The sequence below is a fragment of the Adiantum capillus-veneris genome, chromosome 21, assembly GCF_014529385.1.
Source record: "Adiantum capillus-veneris isolate H3 chromosome 21, ASM1452938v2, whole genome shotgun sequence".
NCBI lineage: Eukaryota > Viridiplantae > Streptophyta > Polypodiopsida > Polypodiales > Pteridaceae > Adiantum > Adiantum capillus-veneris.
The window spans coordinates 118366401-118378288 of record NC_140951.1 but is presented as its reverse complement, the minus strand read 5'-3'; the positions used below and the strand labels follow the sequence as shown (position 1 = coordinate 118378288).

The 11888-nt window shown below is 43.5% G+C and overlaps 1 protein-coding gene across 1 annotated transcript; it reads left to right on the top strand.

Moving 5' to 3' along the window:
• The first annotated feature begins 4825 nt into the window (after positions 1-4825).
• Positions 4826-5487, top strand: LOC147431612 (uncharacterized). The gene is made up of 3 exons (XM_086494394.1): positions 4826-4960; positions 5056-5090; positions 5334-5487. The coding sequence occupies exons 1-3, from the start codon at positions 4826-4828 to the stop codon at positions 5485-5487; spliced, it is 324 nt and encodes a 107-aa protein (XP_086350520.1).
• The last annotated feature ends 6401 nt before the right edge of the window (positions 5488-11888 follow it).

Sequence of the window (11888 nt, the reverse complement as noted above, 5' to 3'; positions counted from 1 at the left end):
GACCCTTGTCAGAAAGTAACTCCAATGCCATGAAAAATTTGTAGAAAATATCTTCATATATAAATAAGGAAACATCTTTACTCATGATGTGCTTAAAAGCTTTGGCTTCAGCCCACCTAGATAGATAGTCAACAGCAGTAAGTATGTAATATTTGCCTCTAGTTGTCATAGGTAGAGGACCTATTGCATTAATACCCCACTTCTCAAACACATCATAAGCCCCGATGGTGCCTCTAATTAAATTTATAAGAACCCTATTTTCCATTCTTTGACACTCTTTACAAGACTTGCACCAATGATGAACATCACGTTGAACGCTTGGCCACACATAACCCGACTTTATGCAAAGTGATCTTTGAAGCAAAGAACCACCACAAGAACCCTCAGGATTCTCCTCTACAATTTTGTAAATTTCCTATTTCCAAGGAACCTTATTATCACAAGATCATCCCCCTTCATATACAAGGCATTACCAAGTAGCACATACCTTTTGGCACGGCGTAGGAAGGCATACTTCTTTTACTTGTCCAACTCTGATAAAAGCATACATGTTTGTAGAAGCCCTTCCTCCCTCTCGCTTCCCTTCCCAAATAAACAGGAGAATCAACCCTTATCACATACATTTGCCGAATTGAAGCTTGCTTTGCACCATGTGCTTCTTTATTTTGAGACACGTCCACATGCCTTCAACTCCAAGCTTTAAAATGCTTAAGCAGATTCTTCACTTGAAAACACATATTTTTCAGCCTTGGATTCTTACTTTTCCACACCCCAAGTACTTGCTTAACCACCAAAAGAGTTTCACCTCTTACCATCACACGACGGATGCCAAGCTCAAGGCAAAGGTTGAGACCTTTCTCCAAAGTAGCATACTCAGCTTCATTATTGCTTTATGTTGTAAGCTTCAAACTCCTTTTAGTTACGAAAGCTGAGGATCATAAATTACAACACCTTCCGAAGCTTCATCATGCGCTTTCCTGTAAGAGCCATCAAAAAACAATAGATAGGCATTGTCTATGTGAGGAGCTTCCATGTTTTGCTTCTTCACTGCATCCTCCTTAAGAAAAATACGACTTTCCTTATAAGTAAGCAAATCAGCCAATGTAGCCCTTGTACTCTCCTCAACAAGAAAAGAGAATTGGAATTTCTGTAGCTCCACAATCCATTTCATGAGCCTCTTTGACAAAGTAGGGATATTCTCCAATTGAGGTAAAAGAGTGTAGCTAGTGAGGAATGTGAATGGTTTAGGGAGAAGGTAGTGTCTAAACCTTCTACATGCATAAATCACACTCACCATGATGAGCTCCACCTTGGTATAGCCTCTTTCCACCTCTAGCTTCACCCTACTAGCACAATAGATAGGCTTCATGTAGTGGGAATTGTTACCTTGTTGAAGGAGCATAGATCCAATAGCATCCTCACCTACTAATGGATTCACATAAATCTCCTTATCCCAATTAGGAGCTTGCATAGCATGAAGAGAACCACGAACCTCTTTGATACCTTGAAAAAACTCTTCACCATTAGGAAAAAGATGGACTCTCCTTGGGCCTTTTTCATTAGTGAAGGCTTAAGGGAGAACCAATGAGAGGGATCTTGGGATATCACCTAGAGGGGGAGGAATGGTAGGGGTGCAGCCTAATTGTCTCCCTCTTCAATGCTTGGTTCTTAGAGAGAGGTGGGAGGTAGGCTGGGGGGGGGGATAATTAGGAGGAAAGAGGTGTCATAAAAGAGGGACCCCAAAAAAAAAACGTGTATGCTTAAAAACCCTAAAAAATGAAAAAAATTTAAAAGTTTCAAAGTTGACTCATTTGCCTCCAAAACTGCCCCAAAACATAAACTAACTTAAAAAAGTCAATTTTCCCCCCAAAATCCACTTTTCTCTCTCTCTCTCTCTCTCTCTCTCTCTCTCTCTCTCTCTCTCTCTCTCTCTCTCTCACACACACACACACACACACACACACACACACACACACACACACACACACTACTTTTCTCTCCCACACTCTCCCTCTTCTCCCTCCTCCCATTCTCTCTCTACAGTCAAGGCAGCCATAACCAAAAGCTTTCCACCACTCTCTTCCTCTCTCCATAGCTCCCCCTTCTCTCACACCTCCATCAACCCTCTACAGTCCCACACTCCATAGCCCACAGTTCCCTACCTCTCACTCCTCCCCTCTTTCTCTATCTCCATTGTCAAAGCCACCATAGGCAGCTCACCTCACCCTCCCCTCAGCTCCTCATTCTCTCTCCATGGTACCCACACACAATAGCCCACAGCCTTGTTGACTTCTCTCCCTTAGCTTCCTTCCACCCATTTCAAATCCCTTCCTAAGCCCAACTTCTTAAGCGTGTCCACGCATAGACGGCCCAAACCAGAGACAGAGGAGATTGTGTTGCACAACACAAAAAATTGAGAGGGGGTATGGATACCAAAGGTATTCAAGAAGGGTATATGGGTCTACACGCAACCGTCACGTGCTCGACCTCATCTCATACGATGTCGAGGCGTATTGGAACATCATTGGAAGGGAAGACTATTGGCATTCAAAGAAACCAAGTCTGGAATGGTGGACATCGTGCAACATGTGTACAATGCAATTAAGATTCACTTCAAGAGAGCTTCAAATCAATTTTCACCTCATTGTAAGTCTTCATGGTTTAGCTATCCCATGCATATGTCGTGTTTACGTTTATGCGATCATTATGTTTGACAAAGGGAATTTGTAAAGATGTTTTTCCATCCAGCTTTGTTGAGGAGCAGCCGCTTGAGTGCTTCTCAGGCACGTTCATGGTTGTGCATGCTCACATTGGGGAGCTTATGTTTCCTAATGTCTCATCGAAAAAACTTATCGAGCAGCGAATATTCATGTACTCCCACAAGTACGTGGTGCCAAAGTCAAGCCAAAGCTATGGTAGGTTAGAAGCCGTGGAGACACCCTCATTGCAAAGTGTAGAATGGCCACCTCCAGACCATTGGGCCTTGCTTTCTTTCAAGCGCAAGGTGCTGCAAGATTTCCAAAGGTCCCTAAAGTTTGGGAAGGCAACCATATCGGTGGGTCTCAGTTGGCATTGTCCTATTCATTTGTTTGTGCATGCATTCCACTCTCTACCGATTGTAGAAACACCAACAATGTTTGTTTGCAAAGAAGTTGACATAGACGCAATGGACACCACTCTAGGTGTCAATTGGGGCTATGTTGATGGTTTGCATGATAGTGACCGCTATAAGTGCAATGTGTCCCCCACACAGCTTTGCTTTCGGTATTTGCAAGCAAGGTGCACCTTGTATGCATGGTTTAGCTACGAGAGGTGGATGCACAAACGTGGCAAATGGATACCCTTGCAGCAGCTGACAGCCGAAGAGGTTCAATCCTTTGAAATTCATGTCCGCATGCCCAATAGTGAGGTGGAGGTGGTTGTAGTGAGTCCGCATTGGACTCTTGCCAATCTTCAGGAACACTTTGTCATAATGGGATTCGAAGATGTCGGCAATGCAAGTTTCAAACTGGAACAACGCAAGTTCTTCTTTGTGCTTGCTTAGCCACCTTTTCTTATTTTTTGTGGGTATTTTTATTTTGATTGCCCATTTTTTGGTTGTGTAGATATGAAGGTAGATGGAGGCCACTACACTTGTTTACAAAGATTGGGCTACAGACGAAATCATCTTGTCTAAGTGAATTGGCTTGTAACTTTAATCGTTTATATATTGGATATTTTATTAAAGATTTTGAAAATTTTTAAGGTGTTGTACTTGATTTTGTACTTGAGTATTAAGGTGGTGTAAATTTATTTTTAAAATGCATATTTTTTATTTTTTTTGAGATGGAATATGTCTATATAAGGGGGACCACCTCCTCATTTCACCATTTTCATCCCAACATTGCAGAGAGACCTAGCATACCCAATCACGCAAAGAGAAGACATGGCTGCTACTAGTGCTTTAGGTGCATTTCTTACTGAGGGCTGGCATGCAAATCGCCCTGAGCTTCAAGCATTTTTCACAACCCAACCCGATTTGGAAACCACCTTGACCCTCCACTCTCAATCTCTTGAGCACATTACTTCATACATTTCCACGTGCATGGGGAGATTCATTGTTGAGTTACCAAACCGGCCAGAGCAATGGGTCCCTGAGGGCCTTCTCCACCACATCTACCAAGGGGACAGGCCATTTCATCAGCGGCTGGCACGCTTTGCTACCATAGCACAACCCGCCGGACAATATGTGCGGCTTGAAGCTGATCATGTGCGAGCATTGCGTAAGGGAAGGATCGGAAACACTTTTTTCTCTGTTCAGGCCATAACGATCTTCCTACTTCACGAGTGCCCAGCAGGCCCTGACGTAGTGCTACCACACTTGTAGATCCGCGGGGTACTAGCTGATGTGAAGGACCCGAAGCCCGTGGCCATTGACTCATCCACAGAGGAGAGAACGCCTGCCTTAACCTACCCTGTAGGGATTCAAGGCCTCTTGGATGCCTCTCCATATGTTGGTTCATCCTCGGGACCGCTAGAAGGAACCACCACTCGGGATGCCATCCCTGATGTAGAGATTACCCGCTTCTCCTCCATTGTGGTGGGTGGGGAGGAGTTTGTGTTTATGCACGATCTGGAGAAATCCTTTGAGCTTTGCATGGATGAGTGTTTTGCCATCCTCGATGCCCATGGAAAGTTTGAGGTTGATACCACCACCTCCCATGACGATCATCTCCTACTGCCCATGGGGAATACTTCGGCGGACACAGTGGCGATCGCACAAGCCGAGGTGGCAGCGGCCGAGCAGGCCAAGGTCTCTGAGGAGGAGTTTGTGGCCGTGCAAGCCATGTGTTTGGCTAAACGCGCAAGAGTGGATTCACCACCACCTGCTGCAACACCTGTTTTTCTTGATCCAAAGGGGAAGTCAAGTGTGGATCTTTACTTGCACCCGGATGCTGATGAGGAGGATCGTAGACAAGAGGTATAGATGTTCACTTACATTTGATTGTTACAAATGATTTTGTTAACGTTATATCATAATTCTGTGCCATATCTCACAAAACCTATGTTTTGTAGGATGTTCTGGAGGTTGACGCCTGGGCGCAACGGTCAGGGGGGAGGAGGATGCCGTTCGGACCTCAAGCGGCACTTGCTCACTACCTCGGTACACTTCCGACTGGTGTCGTGGTGTTTGTCCATGCCGACTACTCTCCCAATGGTCGCTACAACATTTTTTCTCTCTGTTCACTTTCCAAGGCGTTGTGTTTAACAACACTTGCCCAATCGACCATCCTTGCAGTGCTTGTAAAAAAATATTTTGCAATATCCACTTTCGGTGTTAACTTTCGTGGGTGCCTTATTGCGCATGTATGCATGAACCAAGTTGTAGGAGTTAATGACACCCAAGAAATCACAACCACTTTACTTAACAGGGAGCCATCCCAAAAGGCCAAGAGCCAGAAAATTGTAATTCGAAAGATTCTTAAGCAAAAGCTGGATATCATGTAAAGCATTGATTTCTTTAATGAAATTACTTTTTGGTATCTACGACTCTCTTACTTGCAAGGTTTTGAATTTCTTATATGGTTGGCTTCCATTGTGTATGAGAAGCACCATAATTTCTGATATGACTACTAAAGGGTTTGGCAGGCATTAAAATTATTAAAATGCATACTCTGTTATATGCTAGGCTTTCAAAGTTATTGATGTGCTTACTGAAGGGCTTGGAAGGCCATAAAATGGGTTGCCACAAGGGTGCGCATTTGGGCCTTCCATAAGCAAATGAAAGGGGCAAATGCGCGCCCTTGTGGTAGCTAATTGTGGACCCATTTAGGAGCATACCCAGGTGCAAAACAAAAAGACAAGACATTAATATGTTTTAGCTGCTCATTTGGGGTGCTACTTAAGCACATCTTGGCCCAAATACTTAAAGTTATAATAACAAATCACAACAGGAAACTATGTGGCAATCTCTAGCCCATTTTGGAGTATAGGACTGACTTCACAGATGCAATAACCATCCTTCAAAATTTCTATCCTACATGGACTACGCGGGGATGATTTCTAGATGCATCTATGCTAATTGAAGCATTGAATCAAACAAAATATCCTTATTGATTGTTAAAATTATCTGGAAACCATTGGAATGGGTCTAGAATGCACTAGAAAAGGCTGCCACAAGGGTGCGCATTTTGTCCATCCATATGCCTCCGGAAGCCCCAAATGCGCGTCCTTGTGGCAGCCAGTTTGGGGGCATTCCAAGCCATTTTCAAGACTTTGTAGATGGTTTTGCAATGCAATAGTGAGTCTTCCTTTGCTTCAATGCTTCACATAGCATGGATGCATTAGGAAGTGCATGCCCCACTTAGCCAAGGTGACTAACGTAGGCAAGTTTTCACAATAACAAGCTAATGGCTACATACATACAATAGAAGGTAGACAAAACTTGGACCGGTGCTACATCGCATGGTACAGAATTAAAACAATACAATGCGCAGTGGGCTATACAATAAAAGACACTTATATTCAAATTCTTTCCAATACAATGCACAGAGTGGGGTATACAATCAAAAGACGCTTGTATTCAAATTCTTCCCAATCTTGGAAGTTCCGTAAATACAAAAAGGTTTGATGCCTAATTACAAGATATTCCTCATGGCGCAAACGGCGAGCAAGTTGCATATCCTTGGGCGTAATGGTTACACGCTTTGCATGGATGGCACATAGGTTCAAATCCTCGAATATGCTAGTTAGATATTGCTCTGCTGCCTCTTGGACTACCTCTATGGACACTGCGCCCATCCAAAACTGAGTGTTGTACAATTGCAAAACCTCCCTGCATAGCCTTGCAAAAGGGGCCCTTCGAATCAAGAGCTCGGTGCTCTTTTGATAGTGGCGAATCTCTGCAAAAGCACGGCTACGCTTTCGTACCTTCTGAGGTCGACATGGAGGTGCATTTGTGGCACAAGTTGGGGCAGCTTGCTTCCTTTTCTTGTAGACAATGCTCTTTCTCTTTTTTTTCTACAGAGGCACTTCCAACACCTCATAATCTGATTCCACCCACTCTCCATCTAATTCGTGCTCTTCACTATTGAGTGGATGTGATGGTGTAGGTCCACTCCCTTTAGGAAGTGTCTTACCCCCAATAGACATGTGAGCCTGATAAGTTTGTATTTTCACCCCAACCCATGGGGCATCTTCATATGTTTGCGTCCCGTCGGAGTCTTCTAACGGCTGCTTTTGGCTGTTTGTTTCTTTGCCGTGGTCGCTCTCCTCCTCCCTGTTGCCATCAGAATCGTTGGAGTCCGATGAATAGACAACAAGGCGATGCTTCCTTCTCTCTTTTGCTGCTGTAGAGAAATTGCCATGCTAATTTGAAGCTCCAGCTTCTTCTGTGTGGACTTCACCTTAGCTTGTGAAGTTCCAGCTTCTGTTGTTGTACCTTTGAGTCGTTGGCCATCCGGCCCCGCTGGATATGCAATCCTTTCTGTTTGTTTTGTTCTTGCCATGGTAGTACCTAGTAGGGAAAATGACAAAATGAGCGCCTTCAACCTTTAAATAGGTTTTTTTGAGATTTGGGCCCTTTCACACTATGCGGCCAATTGAGTGAAACTCAAATAAACCAATTGAATTTAACAAGTAAACCTGGATCATGCGGACGGCTGACGCGACGCCCAAACATTGCCTTTTTTATATTTAGTTGCATGCCAAGCATCATGGCCTAGGGACGCTCGCAAGCGTTTCCACTTCTTGGATGCTGCAGTATGGGAGGCGTTGCGTAACTGCTTTGCTAACATCGACCCGCTTGCTTTCTCAATAGTGCGAGTTCTCCCAAAGGTGTGCCTAAAACACCAGTTAAACATCTCTTGGAGGTAGTTGGACGTGAACCACCACCACCATGCCGAGTATTCTTGAAGTAGACTCCTTTTGCTCGATTCCATATATCAAGCGAACCATATCGGTCCATGAAGTATGCACCATTTGCATATAGAATGTGCTAAAAGAACCAAAAAGGAGATAAGCCAATAGAAAAGTTGCATTTTCAAACATTGCATATGTATTAAGTCCGTTAAAACAAACCATGCATGTAGTGTGTAATCTTGCTTTCAGACCATCCGTCCTTAGTGAACTTTGTGAATTCATAAAGCACCTTCTTGAACTCCTCTCGCTGCTCAACAGTGGTGCTTGAAAGATTCATCAATTGCACAACCTTTTGAAAGGATGACCATACTAGCTTGCATTGGTTAGCAACCTCCACATTGGGATCTTTGCCCGTCGTGCATGAACACAAATCTTTCCACAGCTCCCACTGCTTCTCACTTGCTAGATCGACACTTTCCTTGGATACCTGCATTGGAGACTTTGACATCTTCTTGAAAAATCAATGTGCCTTGGCTCCATTCATGGAAACCTTCTGTGCCACCTCATATGTCTTCTCCATACAAGTCTCTGCTACAATGCTCACCCTTGATCGGTGACATCCAATCTCATTAAGGAGCGTCTCCACCCCCTGCAACGAGTCTTTTGACCGTTGAAGGGGCTTCATTGTGAAAGCATAATCAATGTGATGCTTTAGGAGCCTATCAAAATATTCGCATAAACGCATGCAATGTACAAAACTGAACATTGTTGAGGGAGAAGGGAATTATGGGGTTCCACCCAGGATCTTTGCTATCTCTATTGGGCACCTGTAGCATATCACTTGAAAGAACGGAAGTTTTCCACTCCCTATTTATATGGTCATCATTATCTTTGTCCTCACCTTCCACATGAGTTGCTCGACTTGTCTTGTGCCCTTTCACACAGAATGGGCAGGGAAGTAAAGAATTTACACCTTAGTTGCATCCAAGCATGTACTTTATGGTCTTTAGATCACCACCTAAATGCCATACAACATCAAAATCCTCACGTCCTGGAACCATGAGCTTCTCACCGTTAATTTGAGCTTTAATGACCTGTGTGACCCATGGGATTCTATTGAAAATCCATGCAAGGACTTCATGTGTCTCTTTCGAAACTTCAATTGCACCAAGCCACCATATATCCTTCTCTAATTGCACACTAAAAGAGGGCTTTGTCGCTTCACTCGAACTGCAAGATTGCTTGGCATAAGCTAGGGCTTCATTCATAAGCGTGATGCTCATTCTCTCCAACTTTCTGCCTTTGACAATTACACACTCATCCAACTTCAGCACGAACACAAGCTTGCCTTCAAGAACTGCCAACAATATAAAGCCTCAGAATGCATGTTATGACACATCATAGAGCATGTAGGCAACCCTAAACTAACCTGCATCACTCAAATTGTAGAAAACAGCCATGGATTGTTGCAATCGTATCAAGTCCACAAAGATATTGTTGAATTTGGTGTAAACAAACCCTTCGGTCTGCAACACATTGTTAGAAACACTTCCCGCGGCCCTTCCTTCCTTGTGATTTGCTACGGAGCGGCTGAAGAGGCATCGTGTCTTCAATATACAAGTAGTCCCCTAATCCGTAAACAACATCTTCATTTGACACCCTCTTGGCAATCGCCACTCTGTGAAGAAGTGCGAATAGGTTTTCCATGACTCCTCGACTTCTTAATGCATCTTTTAATAATTGATGTATTTCTTGATAGCCCTTCGTACTAATCCCACCAGCATCACAAATATCCTAAACATCTAGATCAGTGACAATATTAGAAAAATCACTAAGAACACTCTTAGTGATTGCGTCTTTCAAGTGTTTTTCCTCTGGAGCATCAAGCATCCCAATTAAGTCCTCTTTGTTGAAACAAGAACAAAGTAAAGAAGCCCTAGCTGACAAATTCTCGCCGCCCCACATTTCTTGGAGAAAGTTCCTATTACCCAAAACAACAATGATGAGCGGTATTAGACTTAAACAACATGAGGGACAGAACATCTTACCTCATAGCTGTCACCCTTCGTTTTCTTGCACCACCACGTGGTGCAAGAGTTTGAATTTTGGACAAATCTCATTTCCTCACCCTACCTCCCATGGCAGTACTCTTCATGTGTGAAAGAGTATCCTCAAGCTTTTTAATTACATTTTCCTTGGTTGTGATGGTGCTCTTTGCCTCCTCAAGCGCACTAGTAGCTGTTTCCATCTGATCTTGAAAATTGTTGAAACTCCCATTCATCAAATGCCAATGAGGAAAGTAGATCTCGGACCGCGCAATCTCGTGTCTGTTGAGTCTCTTGCGTACAAACCTTGCTCTCCATTTCCAACGTATTGCAATAGTGATGGAATGTTTGTAAAAGGTGGATGGACATTGAGAGAAGGATCCTTTGGGTACAAGCATCCGTCTGTCCAGAGATCCACATTCTTCTCCCCTTGATTGCGGCGTTCGTTGGCTGAAGGTAATGTACCCAAGCATGTTTTCTTTGTCGGAACATACTCTTGAGGTAGGCGTAGGAAAATCCCTGGAGACCTACCGCGTGAATAGCTTGCTTGGACATTGGTCACGGCGTCAAGAGGCATTGTAGGATGGACAGATGGAGCTTGAAGGATGAAGAGATGGGTGTGTAGGTGCAGCAGCAGGTGCAGGTGCAAGGGGGATGGGTGTAGGAGAGGAGCTTAGATTAGGAGGGAAAGTTTTCAATTTTGGGGGGAATTTCCTAAAAGTTTTGGAGGGAGTCAAAAAATGCTGAATTATGAGTAATTTAACTTAAAAATCTTTTTTTTAATATGTATATATGTTGGGGGTACTTTGTAGGGGGAAATAGAGTTTTTTTTAAAGTTTTTGAAAAAAGTCATTTTTTTTACCTCTTTGACCCACAGATTTGATTAGGTGGCATGGGAGAGTTAAGAGGCCACTTACAAGTTGGCCAAAAAGCTAGAGAGAGAAGACACCCTACCCCCCTACTTTTCAAATGGTTTACCCCCCCCCCCCTTTCCTACTTTGTAAATGGTTACCCTCCCCTTCCCCCTCCATTTTTAGGGGTCAAAAGTGGAGCAGACCCTACCAAAATAGCCCCATTCAAAGCCTTTGTCCCCCTTAATCTTGGCAGGCTTCCTTGAAATTAGGGATTCTTACAAGGCCCATGGAGAGTCCATTTTTTTCCTCATGCATTCATTTGTCCATTGTAGAGGATCCAACCTTGCTACTTGTTGTAGAGGATAAAGAAGTTGAGAGGACAAAGGGATGAACCTTGCCATATACTTCACCTTTTGAATGAAAGTAGAATGTTTCTTTATATCTTTAGGTGATGGGAGGAGCACCAAAGCCTTCACTTTGCCAGGATCCGCTTCAATCCCATTCTCTGAGATCATATGCCCCAAAACCTTCACTCTTGGTTGAGCAAGATGAAATTTCTTTGGGTTGAGTGGACCTCCACTTTCATCATATTTCTTCAATTCCATCCCAAGATTTGCACAATGATCCTTTCTAGAGATATAAACACAAAAGTCATCAATAAGATCCTTCACAAAGTTGCCAAGAAAGTGAGAGAACACCTTATTGACGCGCTTTTGATACCACGCAAAGCCATTCATAAGACCAAAAGGAAGCACACAATAACAAAAGCATCCCCATGGTGTAATAAATGTGGTTTTTGTTCGATCTTCTAAAGCCAAGGTGAGCTAAAAATATACAGAGAATCCATCACATACATTGTACCTCTCATGCCCTGCAATAGAATCAAGTATGTCATCTATGAAACGAAGAGGGTATGGATCCCTCTTCATGGCTGCATTTAGATGCTTAAAATCAACACATATCCTCCACTTTCCATCCTTCTTTGGTGTGACAACAACATGACTCACCCATTCTGTAGTACTCACAGAACATATGAAACCTGCTTCAAGAAGCTCGTCTACTTCTTCCTTAAAAGCATTAAGTTGTATCTATCCCATTCTCCTTAGCTTTTGGGCGTACGGGCTGAGCTCCTTCCTTGAGTGAAATGTGA

Excerpts from the sequence above, each read along its gene's own strand:
- LOC147431612 (XM_086494394.1), top strand. The coding sequence starts at position 4,826 with ATGTGTTTGGCTAAACGCGCAAGAGTGGATTCACCACCACCTGCTGCA. Across the intron at positions 4,961-5,055 it reads AGGAGGATCGTAGACAAGAG|GATGTTCTGGAGGTTGACGC; the intron begins GTATAGATGTTC and ends TATGTTTTGTAG. Across the intron at positions 5,091-5,333 it reads GACGCCTGGGCGCAACGGTC|CCTTATTGCGCATGTATGCA; the intron begins AGGGGGGAGGAG and ends CTTTCGTGGGTG.